The sequence below is a fragment of the Pyrus communis genome, chromosome 8 (genome assembly GCF_963583255.1).
Source record: "Pyrus communis chromosome 8, drPyrComm1.1, whole genome shotgun sequence".
Classification (NCBI taxonomy): Eukaryota; Viridiplantae; Streptophyta; class Magnoliopsida; order Rosales; family Rosaceae; genus Pyrus; species Pyrus communis.
This window is the reverse complement of record NC_084810.1, coordinates 8,581,263-8,603,756: the sequence shown is the minus strand read 5'-3', so window position 1 is coordinate 8,603,756 and position 22,494 is coordinate 8,581,263. Positions and strand designations below refer to the sequence as shown.

The following is a 22,494-nucleotide window of genomic DNA, read 5'->3' as shown; positions in this document are numbered from 1 at the left end:
TTTGGGTTTTTTTTTTTTTTCATTTTTTATATATGTTTCACTCGCTAATCACACATCAAGATATAAATAAATTTACCGAAGAAAATCGAACTCAAATGCGCTGTAGCAAAACTAATCTATGCTAATTTGTTCGTCCAGATTTGACTCCTGGCAGCGGAAAAGTACTTTTTGGTTTTTTTCTTCTTTTCAATTTTAATATCTATTTCACTCACTAATCACCCATAACGATATAAATAAATTTACTGTAGAAAGCAAAACACAAATCTGTTGTAGCAAAGCTAATCTTGGCTAATTTGTTCTTCCAGGTTAGTTGGTAATGGTCCTAAGCATCATGGTAGATCTTGAATGACCCAAATGGTTATGCCTAAGCATGTAAACTTTTGAATCAATGAACGTCTGATTCATGACAGTATGTGATTCAAATGTCTTTATGTATATATAATACAATCCACTTGTCAAACCACGCAACTTCTCCAATTTATGTTTCTGGGTATCATTGGAGGTAATGCATAGATACTCCACATTTTCTGCACTTTTCGTTTCAATGTGGTATCCATTTAAACGTATGTCTTTGAAACTCAACAAATTTTGAGTAGATCGAGTAGCGTACAACGCATTCTGTATGGACAATATTGTTCCATTTGGTAACATAATCTGGGCTTTCCTTAAGCCTTCAATTACATCCGATTGGCCTGATATTATTGTTACCCTTACTTTTGTAAGCATTAATCTTGAGAAATACTTTCGATCTCGAAGTACTGTATGCGTGGTTGCGCTGTCTACAAGACAAAAATCTTCGCCATTGCTCTTGTTTTGAGAATGACCATAGTGCTTATCCGTGCTTTCTGAGTAAGGGGATCCTAGTTAAAAGCAATTTATAACAGGAAATTTAAATGCCACTTTTATTGAATTTGAAATGCTAGTTTCAAACTACAAGTTCAGTACATCAAACATAAATGATTCAATCGGACCGGTACACTTCATTCCCCCTTTCCACAATGAAGTCCGAGACATCTAGGTAGGTTGTGTTCAACTGCCCTGATAAGTAACACACTGGATCAGGTATATCTATTGGTTTAACATGGTCAAGAAAATTAGTCTCAACACCTTTCTCCTTAATGGACGCTTGATATAGATCTACCAGATATTTTGGGGTACGACAAGTACACGCCCAGTTTCCATTGCCATCATACCTATGGCAGGCTCTTTCAGAGTTTCTAGGAGCATTACTCATGTAAGCTTTGCCTTTGTGGCGATTCACATTTTTAAAGCTCATGCCTAATTATACCTTGGAACCTGATTGTGAAACTGGACACCATGATTCTTGCCTTTTCCGTTCCACCGTCCTCGCATGTGGCTACATCCTCGTTTATGATTATTACCACCAGAGGATGTGGCGTTCACTTCGAGGGAAGCAGCATTAACTTCTAGGAATAGTGCAGATCCAGTAGGTCAGGACTGATGATTTTTCATCAGGAGCTCATTATTTTGTTTAACTACCAGGAACACAGATATTAGCTGGTTGTATTCAATGAAACCTGGCTCTCTATGCTGCTGCTGCAGGAGCACGTTTGAGGCATGAAATGTGCTGAAAGTCTTTTCCAGCATATCTTCATCAGTGATGGTTTCCCCATAAAGTTTCATCTAGGAACTAATTCTGAACATCGCATAATTGTACTCAGCCACTGACTTGAATTCGTAGATCATTAGGTAAGTCCACTCATAACGAGCTCTTGGAAGAATCACTGTTTTCTGGTGATTGTATCTGTTTCACAATGCCTTCCAGAGACCTAACGGATCTTCAACCGTTAGGTACTCGCTTTTTAGTCCTTCATCAAGGTGGCGATGAATAAAGATCATGGCCTTCGTCCGATCTTGAAAAGATGCAATGTTCTCTTCCTTGATTGTTTCTCCAAGATTCCATGCCTCCAAATGGATCTTGGTATCCACTACCCAGGTAAGGTAGTTATTCCCAGTAATGTCCAGGGCAACAAAATCAAGCTTTGCCAAGTTCACCATTTTCTTTTCTGAAAGAAAACTGAGATATGTAAGAACTTGCAATAATATGTATTATGGAGGTATGTAGTGTTTGAACTTCTGGTTCTTACAAATTTTTCATTTTGATCTTCAGGCCAAAATGATAAGCACTCAAAACTTCAGGCTTGAGATTTTCAAGATGAATGAGGAGGGCGATTGTACCGCACAATTCTTATTGAAATAACATAATATAGGATGGGCGATTATTCCGCACTACTCAAATAACAAGAAAATGTAAATACATAGAGCAGGGTGGGCGAGTATACCGCACCACCTAAAATTGCAATGAAATTAAATAGCAGGCAAATTTAAATACGCAGGGTATGGTGGGTGATTATACCACTCCACCTAAAATTTGCAATAAAATTAGATCTGCAGTCCAAAATAGGCGATGATACGGCACCATCTTAGATTGCAGTAAGATCAACATAAATAAACACTGGATTAGTAATCAATATCTACACCAAACAAGAAATTAAAGATATATGTAACCGTTAGGTTGAGAACTAGAAGCAGGCATGGAAACAGTTCTTCGCGAGGGTATATCCAGCAGGTAGAGGAAGAAGATGAACAGTAAAATCCTTAGAGGAAACTCTTTTTTTTTTTTCTTTCAGCAAAGAGAAATGGGAAATGATTATAGAGTCGTGCTGATAACGTGTTATAAATAGTTAAAACTTAAAGAGATAACCTTTACTAGTGACAGGAATGAAGCAGGTGTAAAATATCACACTGTAACTATAACACAAGGGGATGACAAACAAAAGAGGGACGGATAGAAACTGATGTTATGTATCTTTCCTTTTCTTTGTATTTTGACAGTATATGGAACGCTCTATTTATAGAGCAACTCCAGCACACATCTTTTGAAAATACGGTCTCCTTCATTTCCAAAGTCCACATTACTGTGTGGGTATTGAAAATCTATGTGGGCATTCATTAATTTGCCAAATATTTTCAACACTGCCAATATTTTCAACACAAAACACAGTATTATAATAAGAAGATTGAAGAGTGAGATAACAAGTCTCCAAATATAGTGAGTGAAGCAATGTCATAAATTTGATGAGATAGTTTGTCAACTTTGTTGGAACAAATAAATTCTAAGTAACACTTCAAGTTTAACAAAATAAACATTTGTAGACTCTTTTGAAAATGCTCTTAATGAATGAAAACTATAAGAGCATCTCCAAATGAAACATCAAATTTCAATTTAATGGTTGACTTGGCAATTTGACGTATTGTCAATATTTTCTTTCCACACGATATGCCAAAATGTATTGCTTCATTTATGTTTTTTCTAAACAAAAATAATAAAAGTTGAGTTGTTGTTGATTTAAAAATAATAAAATAATACTTAAATATGCTAGCATTTAGGGTAAGACAAGTGGAATGCCTTTGAAAATAACAAAAATCAAATTTGAAGGTAGCTTCAAATTTGACATCTCTTTGTTCATGTCATCTTAGTCTTCTTTTCTATGTCATCTTTAACATTTCAGTTGGAATAAATGATACGTCGTTATTACTATTATATATCTATGTGACATTTTTTATATTTCCTTTGAAAATGGTCCAAGACTTCATTTCTTTAGGAAGAATAGGTTGCCTTCAACATACCTAGTTTTCCAATCCTTTTGTACCATGCGCACCTTTATACTAAAACTAGAGGTGTGAAAAAAAAAAACCAATGAACCGGTCAAACCCGGACCAGCAATCGAACCGAACTGCTCGGTTCACGGTGTTCGATTTCAAAAATCTAGTTCAGACCAAACCGATCAATAGTTCGGCCTTGATTCCAGAAGCCCAACAGCCATTTACCCCACCGTTCTGGGGCCCAACTCCAAACCCAAATGTTTTCCCTAATTCTCTAAGCCCAACAGCCCAAATACTAAACCCCATTTCTTCATTCAATCTCTCTTGCACTGTCAGGGACCTAAAACCCTAACCAGCTGAGCTCCCCCTTTTCCCCTTCCTTCCGTCCCCTCTGAGTCCCTGACCTCCTCCTCTGCAATCAACAAAATCGATTAAAGATGCAGCACGACGAGGTGATATGGCAGGTTATCCGGCACAAGCATTGCAGCTACATGTCAAAGTACGTGCCTTTTTCTTCCTTTTTTCTTCCCTTAAATTTTGAGCATTTTTACTTGCGTTTTTGTATTATTTCTTAATTTTTTCGTTTCTTTTGGCAGAATTGAAACTGGGATTTTCTGTAGAAACCCCTATAACGTTACCGGGATTTGTAACCGGAGCTCCTGCCCTCTCGCTAATAGTCGATACGCCACCATTCGCGACCATGACGGTACTTTTTTGGTTATTTTTTCAAGCAATTCTGATCGTTTTAGCCGATTTTCCAAATTTCTCGTTATGTTGATGTCAACAAATTCGCCCCTACGCTGGCGGAAATTTATAATTACTTGTATATGTTATGTTTGGTTCCTGCAGGAGTCTTCTATCTTTATATGAAAACTATCGAGAGAGCTCATATGCCGAACAAATTATGGGAAAGAGTGAAGTTGCCGCGGAATTATGAGAAAGCACTTGAAATCATTGACAAGCATCTGGTATTTGAAAACCCTGGACCCTCTTTTAACTGTTTATTACCTCACTTGTATATGTTAGTAGCTTTCTAGAAGTCGTTAATCACATTGACCTTTCTGAGTTGGCAGATGTATTGGCCTAAGTTTCTCGTGCACAAAACAAAGCAACGGCTAACTAAAATGACTCAGATGCGGATACGCATGAGGAAGCTTGCTTTGAAAACAAGGTTGGTATCTTCTAAATCTGTATCGCTTTTCTTTTTATTTTATTTTTTATTTTTGTTCTGTGCGGTGAATGTTCACTCCTCTCGTAATTATTGTTCTTTAAAAAAATTGTCTGGAAAGTGGCTTCAGATAACGGTTTCATTACTTTCCTAGTCCATATCAAGGATGCTATGTTGAACTGTTGTATCATGACAATTTATCGTGTTTTTATCAGGGAGAAAATAATGACAACACCAAGGAAACAGATAAAGAGAGAGGCTAGAAGAGAGGAAAAGGCTGAAAAAGCTGCACTGTTGGACCAGGTTATAACTTATGCTGCTGCCATACGCTATAAATGCACCGGAATTATCGGTTATGCATCCTAGATCCCATAATGATTTACTATTCTTTTGCAGAGCATTGAGAAAGAACTATTAGAACGCCTTAACAAAAATGTTTATGGTGATATATACAACTATCCATTTAAACAATACCAAAAAGTTCTTGATGGGGCAGAGGTGGAGACTGCAAGAGAAGAGGAGGAGGAGGAGGAGGAGGAGGTATTATTGTACAATCTTATCATTTCCCTGTTTTTGCAAGTATCTCAATTAGCTGTATAGAATTAGCTGTATAGAAATCTAAAATATTTAATTTTAGGTTTATTTGAAATTACATTTTCTCATAATGTAAATACTTTTGTGGTTGGAATAAGCAGGAACCTGAGATTGAATATGTTGAAGGCTATGATGAACTTGAAGAGGAAGATGATATTGAAGATTTTGCTGGTCTTGCAATGGACAATTCACATGCAGATGACGATAATGGTACAGCCATATTCTAGTATCTTAACATACGAAATGGGTGCATACATACTGTAGTATTATTTCATAAGTCTAGTATTCATACTCTATGTTTGTACTCTGTCGTGATTTTAAAGGAAAAAAAGTTCACCAGGCATTGTTCTAACTTCTAACTGGTGAAGAAAAGTTTGTGTGTATCAAATGGACTTAAGAACGGATCTTAATGTGCAGTTGGAATCGATGAAGACGCAGAAGTAGTTGCTCGCAAGAGAGGGCGAAAGGAATCTGCCTTTACTTCTAGAAAGTTTGAGAAGGATGAACCTGCTGTCAAATCGAAGAAAAAGCCGAGGGTGCTTGTTGAGGTAATTCTAGTTACATTGTAAATTCCTGCAGTCTCACTACATTGTTAATTATGCTCTAATATAACTTTAATCATTTCAGTGATTATGAGATCAGAAAATGGGTGATTATATATTTAATAGCTTATAAGCCACTATTTTGAAGAGGTGCAAATTTACTGGAGCTCTGCAGTTGGTTTCAGTATAGTCGTGTCACTCATTAGTTGAAATTATTGATAATATCACTTGAAGTAAAACTAGTATCACTGTCACCTAAGACCGTTAAACAAAGCCTATTTCCTATTATGGGGATAGACTAAATGATCCCAGGTTGGATTTAGATCTTTTCGTATGTTAAAACTAAGGTTTATCAGTAATTCGTCAGTAGAGCAGCGCCCTTCGTACAAATAATAGCTTTTTTTGTTAAATGGGAAAGTCACTATAAATAACTTGCTATGTCCCCTGTATCCACGTCTGTTGTGATGACTGATGTGCACGACTCTTTCGCCCAATATGAATCTATTCCTTATTTTATCAGGTGGAGCATGAAGATGCTGGTGCTAGGCAAAAAACAGTCCAGTGAGGGCCACTGCTTATTTCATCATTTGACCTGTAAAAGACATGGTTGCAATGCTCTTCTGCTTGTTCGGTCGGTTGTCGGTTCTTCACAAAGCTTGCGGCGCAAAGAAGAAACTTTCTAAAGGAGACCAAGTTTCAAAGATTTTGATAGCTCAGCATGTGCTATTCACACCCTTTTTTTACTTTCCGCACGCCCTTGTTAATTTTGTTCATTCATCTTCTTCAATTCATTTGATCCGATGTCCAGAAATTGAAAAGGGTGTGTGAGAGGTAAAAATGGGGGTGTGCATACTGCATAGCACCACCATTTTGATTATCGTAGAAAGACAATTTGTTGTTTTTGTTAATACAAAAAACCAAGGTACCCAGATTATTGTTATGGTTTACGTTGCCTGACGAATCTATAAATCTCAGAGATTGTACTGCCAGTTTTGTGTCTCATGTCTTTTGAGTGAGGATCTGGTTAGAGTTTGGAGGCAGCTTTTTTGTTTGTACTTCGTTCTTCTGGGTTGTGAACGTCTTCCGTAACGAAGCAAGACAATTTTTTTTTTATTCCAAAGGATATCCCGGCTTTTTGGTAGGCAATTTACTTTTCTTATGTGTTTGGATTTTGTCTTGTTTATGAATTATTTTACTCTATTTGGATTGCTTTCTTGTGATTCCTTCCGAACATTCTCGTTATTTATTTTGCGACAATGCTCTTAAAAATGTAACGGGGTTGTAGTTAAAGTGGTTAAAAGTGTGTACGCTAAACGAAACTGCGGACAAATTAAACGGTTGAATACATATCATCAAAACAAAGGAAATTAGAAGCCCTCTTCGGCCAAATGAATCACTTATTCTTATTAATTTAGGTTGTCAACTTGTCATCGGCAGCAGACAGCAAGCGGCGCTCTTGGAAAAACCGGCTTTTGTCCAACCACTCGACAATGCAACCCCCATGGTAAAGATGCGAGCATGGCATAAGAAATGCTTCCGGACCAACCTAATCTCCACAACGCAAATCGAACACGCTGCGGATACACCATCCACTCTCGTCTTCTCCTGCTTCTCAATCGACCACTTGCAGTCACAAACTTAGGGCCATCTGTGTCCAAGCCCCAAAACCAGACCAAATCCGGCCACCATATATGTTAACAAATACAAGTACACGTATTTGCCTCAGGTTTCGGCATACGTTAAGGGACGTGCTAAGAGTACGTCCCGTAACAAAATTGGTCGTTACTATTTGGTTTTGGGTGAGTGCTTATCTTATTCTAATTGGATTTGTCGCTAAATTGATTAATATCCCTATGCTGTTGTGCCTATTGGCTAAGAGGGGATGTACTCCCCTATGAATTTGAGTTTGAACATCCTTTCTGCAACTTAGATTAGTTTAAAATAGTATACTGCATGCTTGTATAAAAAAGAAACTGAATAGAAAAGATCATCCTTATTGATGTTGCCAAATTAACCCTTGTTCCAGTGATTTTTTTCAATTAAGACTGTATTTACTTAGAGTACAAGTTATTCATTTCCTCTTAATTTACTATAAATAAAAGCGCTAGTATATAAAGAATCACACCTTCTCTCTTCCTCAAATAAAATAGGCTACAATATAACGTTGTTTGATGGGATAAAAAGCAAGAGTTCTGTTGGACATTACCAATTTCAAGATAAAAATAAACGAAAAAACAGGACAAAAGATGACCATGTAGAACAAAATAAGAACAAGACTAATGCATTTGTTATCTTTCCATTCATCAAGAAAGAAATTCAATTTTTTCAATTCAAGCCAATAAAATCATTTAAATTGTGGATAATGGTAACCCCCATCACCTCGTTTTGCTCAAAACAATTTACAATTACCAGCAAAATTAAGCCTGTTTTTAACAAAAAAAAAAAAAAAAAAAAAAAAGAGAGAAAAAGAAAACAAAGGAACAAAATATAATATTTAAACAACTGTCCAATCATTTTCAACTGTATTCGAAGGTTTTTCAACAGGAGATGTATTTTCCGGCTTGGGAGGCTTTTTGGAAAATAATGATGACTTGTTGTCGAAGAAACTCGAAAACGGTTGGCTACCGGGGCTTGTTGAGTTTTTCGGGTCCTTTGATGCAGTTTTTCTCAACTGCTTGTCTTTGCCACCAAAGTTGAGGGTAAGCCTCCTAAACCGCCGTTTTGGTTCGCCAGAAGGGGTTGTCGATTCGTCTGGCTGATTCATTGCTCTTAATGCTTCCTCTGGATTGAGTAACATAGTCTCCACTGTTTCATATACCTGTACCAAGCGTTGTCCAAGTAAATATCAAACTCAAATTCGGGTATCAACAAATTCATTGCCTGATAATATTCCACGAACAAAGTTTACTAATTAACTTTCTATATTTTGAAGGATCCATTCTACGAGTGAATGACACCTTCGACAGATATCTCTGATCGGGCATCCATGACTACCTTAATCACAGAAGTTTGACATAAAATTGTAGCAATCAACCTTTTGGTTTGGCAAATATGGATCCATCTTACCTGGCAAAGCTCTTCAACCTTCTCAGTCCAGGTGCTGCTTTGACAAGAGGAAACAACATATTCCTTGCATTCATAAAACAGCTTCGAAAAATCACTGCTCGTGGACAGTTTAGCCTCAGCAATTACAAATCCTAAACCAAGCTGAATGTTGCAGAACGGGCATTATTAGAACAGTACAAGAGCAGTGGTAATGTACCACCTATTAGGTGATATTAAAAACAACCAAGCATGAGAAACACAAAAAATGATCTTACCAAAGAAACAAACAGCTGCTGAAAAAGCTCGGAAGGTGATATGTCCTCTAAACCATCCAGGATACCTTCCCTACAGGATTAACGCAATGCTATTAATGTGATGTTAGACAGAAGTATTTGCTAAAATAAAAAACAGAAGTGATAAATTGAACATTAGTTCTTCCTACTTACACTGCTAAATCCTCATCAAAGAGGGGTGCTTGTTTAACTGCTGGAACTGGTTTGGATGTATCCCAAAACTCACGCCACAAATTGCCTAACATCAAAGCATAACCCTATGAAATTCCATATCAGATTTAAATATATGGTGGTAGTTGCAACTTCTAGATGCCTAAATAAGCACCCATTTTCTAGAACGAATGCTATACAACATTGCTATACACAATACATCAGCTATTTTATTTCAATGGTTGGTCCTAAAAAAAATAAAAAAAGAGCAACCCCAAGCAAACAAGGCTCCCTGCTTTGTAAGGGTGGGGGAAAGTCTATCTTACGCAGCCTTACCCTTGCTTTGCAAAGAGGCTGTTTCCATGACTCGAACTTGTGAACTTATATTTCATTACTATTGAAAAAAAAAAAAAAAAAAAAAACTCATTGGAACTTACTACAAGAATGATCTTATATTCACAAAAGCCCAGGTTATGATAGTTGGATTACTGTTTGTTAAAACATGCAAAAAACCCTTTTTAATGCGTAGAGCAACTCAAGTCACCCATGCGATTGCAATAAAGCACAGAGCGCCCAAGCTCATTGTCCAATTATACATCTAATTTTCACTAGAGCATATTATATATCCCATCTATTGCAATACTATGATAGATTGGTCACCTAAGCAATTTCCCCATATATACTAAGAGCAAGAGTTTTAACAGTAAAATACCTGACAGACAAGGTGCACTAACTAAAGTATTATTTTAAGCAAAGTAATTTTCTGTTTTATGCGTTCTATATCCTCTTATAACTGTTAACTTGGATATACATAGCTGTCATGTGACATAAACTATATAGAAATGGAAAGACAGGAAGAGGTGGCACCTTCTTTTTGCATTCGGCTACTGAGATAGCCCCGTGTGGACAATACGTCAATACCAACAAAAGAGTCATTTTCCTCATCACTTGGCTCAGTCTCTGTCCAGTCAGGAGGGGAGTGCCATCTCACAAAGTCTTCCAAAATACAACCAGGATTTGCAGCCTACATATGATAATTAGCAGAACTTAGTTAACCAGAGAAGTCAACACAGCATTCAATGCATCTATAAGACTTTCATTAGTGTTGACCTTGAAAGCCTGCATGTCAGAGAGGAGTTGAGAACATCCAGCACCAACACTGACCATAAAAGATAAGGCAAATTGTCAAAAAAAATATCAAGATTAATAAGAATAAAAATATGCATGTTCACTGTGATGTATATGTATATGTTCAGAGAACTAGGAAAAATAGACTCGCTTTAAGCAAAATACGAATGTTCCTTGAAATTCAAAAAATGACTAAGAATTAACTCAAATACAGACCTTCCTGTTCGAAGCACAAACTCCTCATTTTCTTTGATAAGATCTTCAGTAAGCAAAGGTCCTTCCTACATGTAATAATGCTATATGATATGTCTCATTTTATGGATGCAAGTTAAAATAGTAGTCCTTGAAGGACAGCTATTAAAACATACCTGGGTCACAGGGGAGTACACAGGTTCACCAGTTTCCAACATTGTTAGGTCGCCGGATGGGCTACTAGCACCTAGTCGGAGGACAAGTTCCCCAGTGCTTAATCTAGCATACAAAATAGGGCCTGCAGGATTGTCTTTGGAAAGAGCGGATTCTTCTGTATGTAGACTAGCTTCCCTTATTACAAGGTCTAATTTTTCAGTGGCGATATCATGACGCCTTTTCCTAGAAACACAACAGTTCATCACTTGCAACCGCTGGTACAAAAGACAGGAATTCAGATCTGGAATCTCATCCAAGGGGATGCTAGGCACATATTGTTCTTCAGACCAAAGTCTTCTCAGCTGCATGGGAAGGAAATTCAAATCAACAAAACAATGATGATAAAACAGTGTTTTATGTATATTTAGAGCAAGTATAGCATAACAAAGCCATAAACTTTAAGAGGATGGAAAACTTTCTGGCTAGAATTCTACTCAGCAAAATAATATTGTACCTGATACTGAACCCAGTTTCTTCTTTTTCAATTTAAGATAATAAGTTTATACTCAAGATCACAAAATATTTTGCTCAAAAAAAAAAAAAAAAAAAAAAGATCACAAAATACACAAGCCTAGACACAAACACTTATTCGAAGAGACACGTACTTCCAGAAAATATATAACGTGTTATGATTGCAATACAGGAAGCAAGAAGCGTGAGATCATATTTCTCTTTTTCTTTTCACTTTAAGTCATTGGAAAAATCTCAAAGAACTCATATTTCTTGTATACAGAACTTACTTCAACAACAACTCTGCACCAAAACAGAGTCATTTTCTTGAGGGTTCTGAAGCTCCCAATGACTTCAGCTAACTTAACAACAAGGCTTTCAGGAGGAGCACCATGAATATCTCTAGGCAAAGATGCTGGGGTAACTGCCTCTGAACCAGAATCAATCTTCCATCTCAGAAAATTCCCCTCTGCGAATATCTTGCAAATATTACAACAGAGGTGAAAGATCGTAACACGATAATTAAAAAAAAAAATTAGGAATAAGAAAATACCAACAGGAACTGTCATGAGGCCACCTAACGTATGAATCTACCTGCATCAAATAGAGACCGAATCAACGCTAGGACCTTCTCGTTATTAACAAAATCAGATGGCTTTTCATCCTTTTCACGAAGCATTAATGACTTCACTGCAGATAGACTCAGACCCGCTCTCTCCCTGACAGGTGAGGAACTCCCTGATGACGCCAAAAAATCTTTCAATGACTTGGACTTCTTTCCAGCCCTGGATTAAGTTTCCAAAATATTTAGGGCAGAAAGTTAGGATATCATGTACAAACTGAAAACCTATATTGATAGTGTTTTAAAAAACTAGTTTCAAGACTCGCCTAGGTGGTTGTTGGGGCAAGGCTATGAAGAAAATGCCTAAGCCCATAACGTGTGGGCTCAAACTAGCCTTAACGCCTAGGCTATCATCTCAAGCGCCTAGGTGCCCTGGGGATTTGAATTTTGTTATAAAAATAAAATAAAAAATAAAAAATAAACCCAAACCCAAACTACGTCATTTTGGGCAGGGTCTTTATAAAACTCATACTAATTTTATGTTTCTAACTTAGTTTCTATTAGTTTATTATGACTTTATTATATGAATTAGAGAAATAATAATAATAGTCAAATATTTGATTGCTTGGCGTGCTTGCTTGATTGTTTTACCAAGTATTATACTACATACATACATACATACATATATATATATACACACATAATATATATATATATATATTAAGTACTATAATAATTTGAGGCACCGTGAGGCTTGAGGCTGTCACCTAGACGAGGCTATCCATGAAATGCATTGGCTTTGCCTTCGCCTTTTAAACATATTTGATATGTAGGACCATTCTAAAACTAAGTGCATATCTTGTGCCACATTGATTACATTTTATAGCAAGAGACTTTCACGTTATAGAAAAGAACATTCACATCCCATGATAAACTAATATTTGTTTAACATAGGCCCCTTAAGGAAGAGGATCCCCCTTTATACAAGAAATGGGGACTAATTCCAAGGGTCACTCCACATTCTTTTACAACGATTCCAACCGTCTACTATTTAAATCTTCATTCTTCCTTGCAAAAAATCAGCTCGGTCTGAAACTTTTTACCCATTTGATTCTCATGATGAAATTTCAACATTTCTTAGAACATCATGCTCATCCATTTCTTTGAGCACAACCGATTTGGCTAATATTTTGCAAGGGTGATCTTTGAAATTTTAAAAAAGACAGTTCGGATCATTAAATTTTAATGTGGAGTGGGGCCCACAAGTAGTCCCCATATCTTACAAGAAAATTCAGATCCCTTTCCTTAAGATACCTGTTGTTTAACATATAAACATATTCACAATGTTGAATAGACTTACTCAACAGCTATAGCCAATTGTCTCATAACAGATAACGGAGGAATCAGAATGTTGTCTGAGACTAAGCTTTCAACTGATGGAATCATCTCTGCCCCCTTGTGAAATATCAAATCCCAATTTATCATCAAAGAAAAAACAATAAATTGAAACAAAAGGGCTAATAAATCAGTAAATGTAGTTATCAATCACAAACTTCCAGGATAGGCATCGCATAAATTGGATGACAATCGTGTTTTTTTTCCTGGTTATCTATCAGCATAGTACAATTGAAAGGTGCTTTTCCATCGTTATCGGTTACATTAGTTACTCAGTGTGTATCACTACATTTTCTCAATATGTACAGTAACAAACACCTGATTTAAAACTTCAGTTGCCTTTCCTAAGACAAGAACAAAACCAGTCCGCCAGGTCCAGGGGAAAAGTCGAATAGTTTACCTTTTAATTCGGAAATATTATGTGATTATGTATTGATGATATAAAAATAAACCAAAATACTAGAAAACAAACCATTATAATGTGTGGAGACGGAAATAAAAGGTATAACGAAGCAAACTTACCTTTGCTTCAGTATCGTTTTTCATGTTCAGCAAATACATATTTTCATCATAAAACGGGACTGCCATGGAAGAATACTCAGCCTTCTCAGTATCTTCACCTCCTTTCTTCCCTAGTCCAATGTTCCTAAATCTATCCTGCCAATCTTGCTTTGTCCCTATGTTCGGTGGTCTCCACCCAAGATGCTTCGATTCTTTCGAGCCCTGTATTATTTCATTCCCAAGCAACTGAAATCAAACAAACCTATCAAATCGTAAATAATCAAAAAACTTTTACTCAATTAAGCCGGATTTAACAATGTAGCTTCTTTTCTGTATTTTCTCAGCAACCAAACAGAAAATGATCCAAAACTGCTCCTAATTCCTAAACCAAACACCGAAAAGAGAAATCCTACAAAACTTAAAGCGATGGATCCTACATTTCCAATCCAAAACAATTAATTCAAAGCAAATTTGAAATTCCAAAAAAAATTACAACAAACTGACCTTGGACTCTCCCTCCTCCCTCGGCGATTCGTAACCTGCGTAATCGATCGAATTCCTCGGCGATTCCTTGTCAGAATCTTCACCGATTCAACACCAAATTACCAAAAAAATTAAACAACATTTATAATCCGAAAATAAGAAATCAAATCCCGAAAAACAAAAATAAAAACAAAAATAGCATTTGGGAAGAGTCAAATGGAAGTCCGGGGCAGTAAAAAATAGTAAACGGAGAAAATTACGGTTTTAGTGAATGAGATTAAAAATAAGATTGACCTCGATCGGGCTTTAAGTCAGAGAGAACTCGCTCCGCTTTAGCCGCCGCGGAATGGAAGGCGGTCCTCGCTTTGGATACAAAGGAGGGCGGCTCCATATCCTGCGCCGGGGGTGCGCAGGTTAAGAACTCACTGTGACTACTATTGCTGCACCAAGGGAGGAGTACAAGTCTGTAGCTGTCGAGAGATGTGGGGAAGAAAATGGCATTTGTGTACAGAGTGAGACTTTATCAAACTCGGATGGTATTTATATTTTTTGGGTTTTGAAATTTTTTTATTTTTCTTAAGATTTTATATTTATTATTTTTTAAATGAGATACGAAATTTGGCGAGAAAATCATTATGGATATTTTACCCGACGTTTTCTAAGCGGTTTGCCGAAAGGAATAGGGCCTCCAACCGAAGCATTCAAGGGATTAGAAGGTCAAAAATAGCACAAAAATCATCTTCAACCAAGGGGTGGTCAAAGGGTTCGTGGGTCCTACGGAATTTGAAAAGGCCAAAGGGCCATCCAACCAGCTTGGGGCTGGCCAAAAATTATACCATTTATATTTTGTCAGGTATAACTAACAAGAATACATTTATATATCTTCTTGTCGGTTATATCCGACAGGAATGCTTAAACAAAAATTTAAGTCCAACGGCTAGCTGACACCGATTACCGTTGGATTCAAATTTTGGGCTTTTTTTTTTTTTAATTCTTAAAAAATCTAATTTTTTCCTTATAAATACCTAAACCATTTATTCATCATTCCTCACAAAATTTTCACCATTCCCACGCCATATCAATTCTCATATTTTGTAGTTTTAAATTTAATTTGTAGTTTTTAAATTTAATTTATTGCTTTTAAATTTAAGTTATAGTTTTTAAATATAAGTTGTAGTTTTTAAATTTAAGTTGCTATTTTTAAATTTAAGTTGTTGTAGTTTTTAAATTTAAATAATAAATTATATTTGGCCCTCTGTTGAAGACGGTTTTTTGTAACAGGGCTAAAATGAGCCTTATGGCCATTTAGCCCTCGATTGGAGATGGAGGCAAATATGGTCATTTACTGTTCATTAAAATATTAATATATTGGAAGGCCAGAGGGTTAAAATGTAACATCCCACATCGCCCAAGAGAGTGGATCTTGTAAGCATTATATGTATATTCTCATCTCTATCTAGTACGAGATCTTTTGGAAGCTCACTAGCTTCGGGTTCCGTAGGAACTCCGAAGTTAAGCAAGAAATGGGTCAGAGCATTCCCAGGATGAGTGATCCACTAGGAAGTTCTCGTGTGAGTTCCCAAAAACAAAATCGTGAGGGCGTGGTTGGGGCCCATAGCAGACAATATCGTGCTATGGTGGAGTCGAGCCCGGAATGTGGTGGGGGCCCGAGCGGGGATGTGACATAAAACGAGTCATCTGGCCAGCCTCTCGGTTGGAGATGGCCTAACACGAGGTGGACTTAGTTTTCACATGTCGTGTTTTGTTCAATAATACTAGCATATGGGCACACACAAAGTGTGTGAGAAAATTTTTTATTTTTGTTTTTTGAAATAGAAGGAGAAAAGAAGAGAGTGATAGAGAATGTGAGAGTGGGATTTTTTTTAAAAAAAAATTAGAGATATGTTAGGATTACATATAGGTGAGGTTTTGAAAGAAAAAAAAAACAGCAAATTTTGGTTGTGTGAAATTACATTTCAACCCCATATTTCTTATTCATATTTTTTTTAATTAGAGGGTTAAATTGGTAATTTCATAGGATTTTGGTTGACAATGAGTGTTTTATTAATTAGTAGAGATATTGTAATTTATAAAAAAAAATAGATAAAATTGTAGCAATACTTCTTCAATTTTAATCTAATTGGAGCAATGATACTTCAATTAAAAATTTATAATCATTGGTCTCTTAACTCAACAAAATGTGCAGCTATTGTCTTTTTCGTCAACTCCGTCAGAATTTCTTCAAAATGGCTGATGTTGAAGGACCATTGCTACAATTTTGACAACAAAAAAATAGGATCATTGCTACAATTTGGTTAAATTTGAAAGACCGTTTCTCCAATTAGGTTAAAGTTGGGGAGCTATTACTACAATTTTTTTCATTTCTTTTCCATAGTTGCCCCTTGATTCAACCTCATTTGCGTGGCACGTGACTTATTTTGACAGAAGATTTAACGGAATTGACGGAAAAGATTATAGTTGCATGTTTTGATGAGTTAATGAACAAATAGTCAAGGATTTTTTTTTTTTTTTTTTTTTTTTTAAAAACGATATTATCTAAACTAAGGGTCTGTCGCTTACAATTGCTCTAATTGAGTTAAAGTTGAGGGACCATTGCTACAATTTTCTTATTTTTTTTATTGAATAACAATGTATTGTCATGTAATGATAAACTCGTTTATGTAACTTAGTATCTGGTCAACCTGGTCAGTGTTTTCTCTTTTGTCTATGGAATATACGTTATGTGACTCTACTAAAGACGCAACTTTGAGTGTTTAAAAATGTGTTTCATTAATGTCTATATAGCATTGTAGTAATCATATATTTTTTTTTTTTTGGGAGCTCTTTTAGTACACATGATTTAATTTAATTGAAATGGAGAACTCTCGATGTCACATCCCAGCCCGGGCCCCCACCATATCCCGGGCTCAACTCCACCGTAGTACGATATTGTCGCTTTGGGCCCCGACCATGCCCTTACGGTTTTGTTTCTAAGAACTCACGAGCAAACTCCAAATGCACGCCCCAATTTTTGGATCGGGGTGTGTCACTGGAATTTAAAGGTATATTGAATGTGGAAATGAAATGAGTGGGGTTTTTTATTTGGAAGTGTGACATCCCACATCGCCCAGGGGAGTGATCCTTAAATGTATATTCCCATCCCTACCTAGTGAAGGAAAAATTTTGTCCTAGCTAAGAACATGCATGAACATTTGAATACATAGGCATACTAATAACACTTTAAAGTAGGCATGCATTCAAAAACAATTCATAAAACCCATGACTTTCAAAGCCTAGTATATGGTGAACCATAAGACTCTTTGACAATATTAAAGAGAATAAGAATTTAGAGATTCTTTACCCTTGAAGCTCATCCTTGATTGCACAAGGGATTCACCCAAGTGGAGGGCCTTCAAGTCACCTCCTTGCTCCTTGGATCTTCCTTGTGTTTTCCTCCCTTTTAGTGCTCCTTTTTCTTCTTTGAGGATTTGAGGATTTGTTCTCCAAAACACCAAAAGTTTGGTGTCTCTAAGTCTCCACACCAAAGATGTTGTGTGAAGATGAAATGGATGACTTAGGGAAGAAAGATTGCTAGATGTTCTTCCCCTAAGGTGGCCGGCCTCTATGTAGAAAATGAGAGAATAGGTTTCACCCAAATTCAATTAGAAAACCCTTAGGATGAAATGGTTATAAAGATGTCTTTATACCACCTCACAATAGAGTGGCAAACTTGCAATTAAGCCAAGTTCACTACCCTCCACCCTTATGGCCGGCCATATGTTGTTATTGGGCTTAATTGCCCATTTTGTTTTAGTTGTCATACAACTTAAACATAATGGGCCTTGTGAACCAAAACGTTTTTGCGCCCCGAAGCCCAAAACTAACTTAAACGCCTAATACGAACGTTTCGTATAATTAATTAACTATTTAATTAATCTTGACCATTCTTCAATTAAACCATTTAATTGCTTATCCATTTCATATAATTTCTTCACTTATATCCTTACTCGGTGTACGATCCTTTAGGTTCCAATTAGCGAGGTAGTGGGCGATGTTACTCTTAACTATCGATTGTGAATTGAAACCACATTTCAATTCTCCCTTAAAATTAGTGTTTGCTAATCTTTAGGGCTTCCACAAACCATGGGTGACGCCTAGCAGCATGTCATGGTTACCCAAGCTAAGTAGAAGTGGTTGGAGAACCTATCCAGTTACAACTACAATGCAATACGGTCCTTCTCTAATACAATACTCTTAATCACATTGTTTAAGTGATAGTTTGTTTCATGTCTACTATCCAATGTGATACTTCTCTATATGATTCAATTGAATAAGATTTGGAACATCTTCCTTAGTCATATTCATATGCTTTGGCCAAAGACTCTCGAATCATATCTTAGAGTATTCTCCTTCCATCATGGAAGGTTAGAGATCCCTTGTTGTACATTCATATGCCTACATGACTAGATAGCTTGACCCCAACAATGTCGTGGACACTCCAATGGAATGCCGTTGACATAATCAAAGATCAAGGACCTAACCATTAGACATCAATGATGCCTCAGGTCAAAGGACTACTTTGCATATTGCAACTATTGAGTTCTCACATGACATGTATGTTCGAACTCTCGTTTGATCGTTGTTCAGTGTACTCGATTACTCTTTCGAGCACCTATGTGTTTGCCTTAGTGTCCAACACCAAATGACTTGAGACTAGTTCATACTCACGCTTGAGTCGACATAACACATACTAACCTTAGCGGATTGTCAATGCCCAATTGGCAATCCTATGGCTAGGAACGTTTTAGGAATGAACATAAGAGAAAGGTCTCGTTAATTTAACTAACTTAAATCACTTGTCTCTTAGATCAAATACATTCCTTGGATTCCCTTATTGCTTAAACACAAGATACTATAAATAGTGATTAACAATAAGCTTTGCCCTCTATTAAACATATAAAAGTTTAACACAATAAGTATTCCAAAAAGCTATTACATCAAATGAGTGGCTTTGTGGGCATACTTCCAACACCTAGCACGAGGCCTTTTGGGAGCTCACTGGCTTCGGGTTCCATTGGAACTCCGAAGTTAAGCGAGAAGGGGGCTAGAGCAATCCCACGATGGATGACCCACTGGGAAGTTGCTCGTGAGTTCCCAAAAACAAAACCGTGAGGGCGTGGTCGGAGCCCAAAGCGGACAATATCGTGCTACGGTGGTGGAACGGGCCCGGGAAGTGATCCACCCCGGGCGGGGATGTGACAATTTGGTACCAGAGCCTAACCCTGGTCGCGTGTGTGCCGACGAGGACGTCGGGCCCCTAAGGGGGGTGGATTGTGACATCCCACATCGCCCAGGGGAGTGATCCTTAAATGTATATTCCCATCCCTACCTAGCACGAGGCCTTTTTGGAGCTCACTGGCTTCGGGTTCCATTGGAACTCCGAAGTTAAGCGAGAAGGGGGCTAGAGCAATCCCACGATGGGTGACCCACTGGGAAGTTGCTCGTGAGTTCCCAAAAACAAAACCGTGAGGGCGTGGTCGGAGCCCAAAGCGGACAATATCGTGCTACTGTGGTGGAACGGGCCCGGGAAGTGATCCGCCCCGGGCCGGGATGTGACATGAAGGGATTAGAATAGGATTAGCCATGAATGGTAGGATTAAAATGGATGAATTTCTTTTATAAGTAATCTATCTTTTATTCTTGAGAAAACTAATAAAAATGATTTGAAAACTTTGAATTTTAACGAAAATGACAAAATAAAAGGTAAAATGAATAGTACTAGGATTGACTTTTTAGAGTAAAAATGTGATTTTTCATTAAAGTAAATAATACCGGGAGTTTTTCGTTAAAGTTCACTTAATTCTTTAGGTGATCATACTTATATAATTTCTCCCTTCAACATACTTAATTTAGTAAGTTATCCTATTTAATCCAATCATATGTGTCATACGAGACATTTGTGTTAATTCTTTAGGTGATCATACTTATATAATTTATCCCTTCAACATACTTAATTTAGTAAGTTATCCTATATGTGTCATTCGAGACATTTGTATTAGTTGAGACTTGAGTGAATGCAAAGTTGGGAATGGTTACAAACATGTGCGTTGTTTACACCTCCAAGCTCATCTCCTTCTCCAAAATAAAGATTAATTCAGCTGCTCTTCTCTGGCATTGTCATCTTCCTCTTCTTAGTCGACCATGTCTACCTCACCGCGCTTTGGCACTTGGCTTGCTTGGTGTCTGTCCTTGAGCCCATCTAGGGGTTCGCCACCACAAAGAGCAATATGTGCTACTCAAGGGGAGGGTTGGGATAGCCTTCGTGCTCTTTTTGGGGTTATAATTAGTTGTGGTGCACATCGAGGAGGATTACGGGTGTTTTTTAGGATTATGCTTGGTGGTTGTTTTTTGGTGATTGTGAATTTTGTTGGATTGCAATTGTAGTGTGTGTTTTACTACGTCTCCAAAAATAGAGATTAATTCCTTAAATTGACTCATGATCCTCATTTTAATTATCCTTTTTGGTTCTTTTGGAAAAACCTAATTTTAAAGGTATATTAGTATTTTGGTTATAATTATACAAACTTAACAGTTTGACTACAATTTTATATGAGATCCAAAATTTGATTATTATTTCTAATCCTCCGTTGTTTACTTGATGTAAGCATGATGAATTGTGTTGGCTGCGAGGTACTTGAGTGTGTTAGTGCTTGAGATTGCACCTGACGTTTTGCAACCAACATGATTCTCTCCGGATCCTTTTGGTGAGGATCCTAAAAATTTATAAATCGTGTTCGTTCATCGTATATCGTGCGGTCATTTTTTGTCAAGTACTGTTTGTGTTTAATTTTAAATAAAAATATTTAAAATGATTTCTGACCGCACAATGTACGATTAACGAACACGATTCACGGATTCGTAAGATTCTCACAAATAGGATCCAGATTCGTTTTGCACAAACAATTGGAACTGATGTGGCAGACATCATTGTTAAGTGTCCTACTGAGCTTCTGATAGTTTAGTTGACGAGGTTGAGCACATAATCTATCCTATTTCTTAGACTAACCCAAGCTGAAATTTCGGTATTTCTAATTTTCAGGATGTTCAAATATATTTTCGGTATTTTGGGATGGTTCGTTATTCTCAAATTTTATAAAAATTAAAATACCAATCATTCATACCAAGTCAAATTAACATGCAACCAAAATAAAATAAATAACAAACCTAAAAGTAAACAGTAAGTTAAAAACCTAATATGTTTGGAAACTAAAATTACAATTTTTTGATTTCATGTTGAAGAAATAGAAATATTTGATTGAGAAGCAACAGTGTAGGCTAAGTGTGTGTGGGAGGTTCATACCAGATGTGGTGATAAAGTGCTATTGTAGACCAAATGACAGAGTTAAAATTTTGGAAATTCAAGAGTTGGATGGCAGTGTTAAACAAATGAAGCAAAGCAAATGAAGCAAAGGGCTATCAGTATGTCATCCCCAAATTTTTGGGATTTTGGTTTGGTATCAGGATTTTCAGAAATTTTTTAAAGCCCTACTCTTTCATTCACCAACCTCTGCATCTTGATTACGAACAAAAATAAAATGAACAACTTAGAGCATTTTTAAAGAGGAGTCAAAATGTCTATATCAGTAATAACAGTAAAAAGGATAGGTTTAATGTTTTCCAACCTAAATGTCAATTCCTATGAGGCATGACGTGGATTGACATCAAAGGTGGTTGCTGACAAATTTGATAACAACTTCAAATCTATTTATACTGATTAATAAATGTTTTCTACAATTATTATTTTTTGTCCTAGAGTTCCTTGTTACAATTATAAAAAATAATAATCCACAAATAATAATTTAAATTTGACATATCAAGTAGAAAAAAAAATTAAAAAAAAAAAATCAAAGTGTCATATAAGATTATCTCAAAATGAGATGTCAAAATTTAAACATAAAATTTAAATTTGAAGGCTTATTGGCACATTGATATATTTTTAAATTTTCCTCCAACTAATATGTAAGATCCCATATCGACCAACGGAGGGGAGCGATGTGCCTTATATGTACATGTCCACCTCCATATAGCACAAGGCCTTTTGAGAACTCACTAGCTTCAGATTCCATCGGAACTCCGAAGTTAAGCGAG

At 36.6% G+C, this 22,494-nt stretch overlaps 3 protein-coding genes across 4 annotated transcripts; 1 reads left to right on the top strand and 2 right to left on the bottom strand.

Moving 5' to 3' along the window:
• Window positions 1-961: 961 nt before the first annotated feature.
• Window positions 962-2,019, bottom strand: LOC137742896 (uncharacterized). The gene is made up of 4 exons (XM_068482838.1): window positions 1,780-2,019; window positions 1,539-1,644; window positions 1,289-1,427; window positions 962-1,193 (listed from the first exon to the last, which is right to left on the bottom strand). Exons 1-4 carry the CDS (start codon window positions 2,017-2,019, stop codon window positions 962-964), a joined length of 717 nt encoding a protein of 238 aa, XP_068338939.1.
• Window positions 2,020-3,966: 1,947 nt separating this feature from the next.
• Window positions 3,967-6,920, top strand: LOC137743463 (uncharacterized). Its single transcript, XM_068483358.1, has 9 exons — window positions 3,967-4,126; window positions 4,224-4,333; window positions 4,477-4,595; window positions 4,701-4,798; window positions 5,011-5,098; window positions 5,192-5,335; window positions 5,491-5,599; window positions 5,807-5,937; window positions 6,452-6,920. Exons 1-9 carry the CDS (start codon window positions 4,065-4,067, stop codon window positions 6,494-6,496), a joined length of 906 nt encoding a protein of 301 aa, XP_068339459.1. The 5' UTR covers window positions 3,967-4,064; the 3' UTR covers window positions 6,497-6,920.
• A 1,314-nt stretch (window positions 6,921-8,234) lies between these two features.
• LOC137742289 (uncharacterized) lies at window positions 8,235-14,844 on the bottom strand. Of its 2 annotated transcripts, none has more exons than XM_068482118.1 (14): window positions 14,641-14,844; window positions 14,368-14,444; window positions 13,885-14,109; window positions 13,328-13,422; window positions 12,000-12,190; window positions 11,696-11,874; window positions 10,916-11,257; window positions 10,764-10,828; window positions 10,530-10,578; window positions 10,287-10,443; window positions 9,423-9,507; window positions 9,252-9,321; window positions 8,998-9,138; window positions 8,235-8,749 (listed from the first exon to the last, which is right to left on the bottom strand). In XM_068482118.1, exons 1-14 carry the CDS (start codon window positions 14,735-14,737, stop codon window positions 8,426-8,428), a joined length of 2,097 nt encoding a protein of 698 aa, XP_068338219.1. In that variant the 5' UTR covers window positions 14,738-14,844; the 3' UTR covers window positions 8,235-8,425. The 2 variants fall into 2 exon arrangements, with proteins under 2 accessions (XP_068338219.1, XP_068338220.1); XM_068482119.1 differs by having other exon boundaries at window positions 13,885-14,085.
• Window positions 14,845-22,494: the final 7,650 nt, after the last annotated feature.

Bases quoted from the DNA above. Each gene is read 5' to 3' on its own strand.
- LOC137743463 (XM_068483358.1), top strand. From the start codon at position 4,065: ATGCAGCACGACGAGGTGATATGGCAGGTTATCCGGCACAAGCATTGC. The intron at 4,596-4,700 runs GTATTTGAAAAC...CTGAGTTGGCAG, and splicing joins AAATCATTGACAAGCATCTG to ATGTATTGGCCTAAGTTTCT. The intron at 4,799-5,010 runs GTTGGTATCTTC...TGTTTTTATCAG, and splicing joins AAGCTTGCTTTGAAAACAAG to GGAGAAAATAATGACAACAC.
- LOC137742289 (XM_068482118.1), bottom strand. From the start codon at position 14,737: ATGGAGCCGCCCTCCTTTGTATCCAAAGCGAGGACCGCCTTCCATTCC. The intron at 10,579-10,763 runs GTCTGTATTTGA...TTTTATGGTCAG, and splicing joins TTTGTGCTTCGAACAGGAAG to TGTTGGTGCTGGATGTTCTC. The intron at 8,750-8,997 runs GTAAGATGGATC...CGCTTGGTACAG, and splicing joins AGGTTGAAGAGCTTTGCCAG to GTATATGAAACAGTGGAGAC.
- LOC137742896 (XM_068482838.1), bottom strand. From the start codon at position 2,019: ATGGTGAACTTGGCAAAGCTTGATTTTGTTGCCCTGGACATTACTGGG. The intron at 1,645-1,779 runs GCATTGTGAAAC...ATTAGTTCCTAG, and splicing joins ATCCGTTAGGTCTCTGGAAG to ATGAAACTTTATGGGGAAAC. The intron at 1,194-1,288 runs GTATAATTAGGC...AGCCTGCCATAG, and splicing joins TTTCACAATCAGGTTCCAAG to GTATGATGGCAATGGAAACT.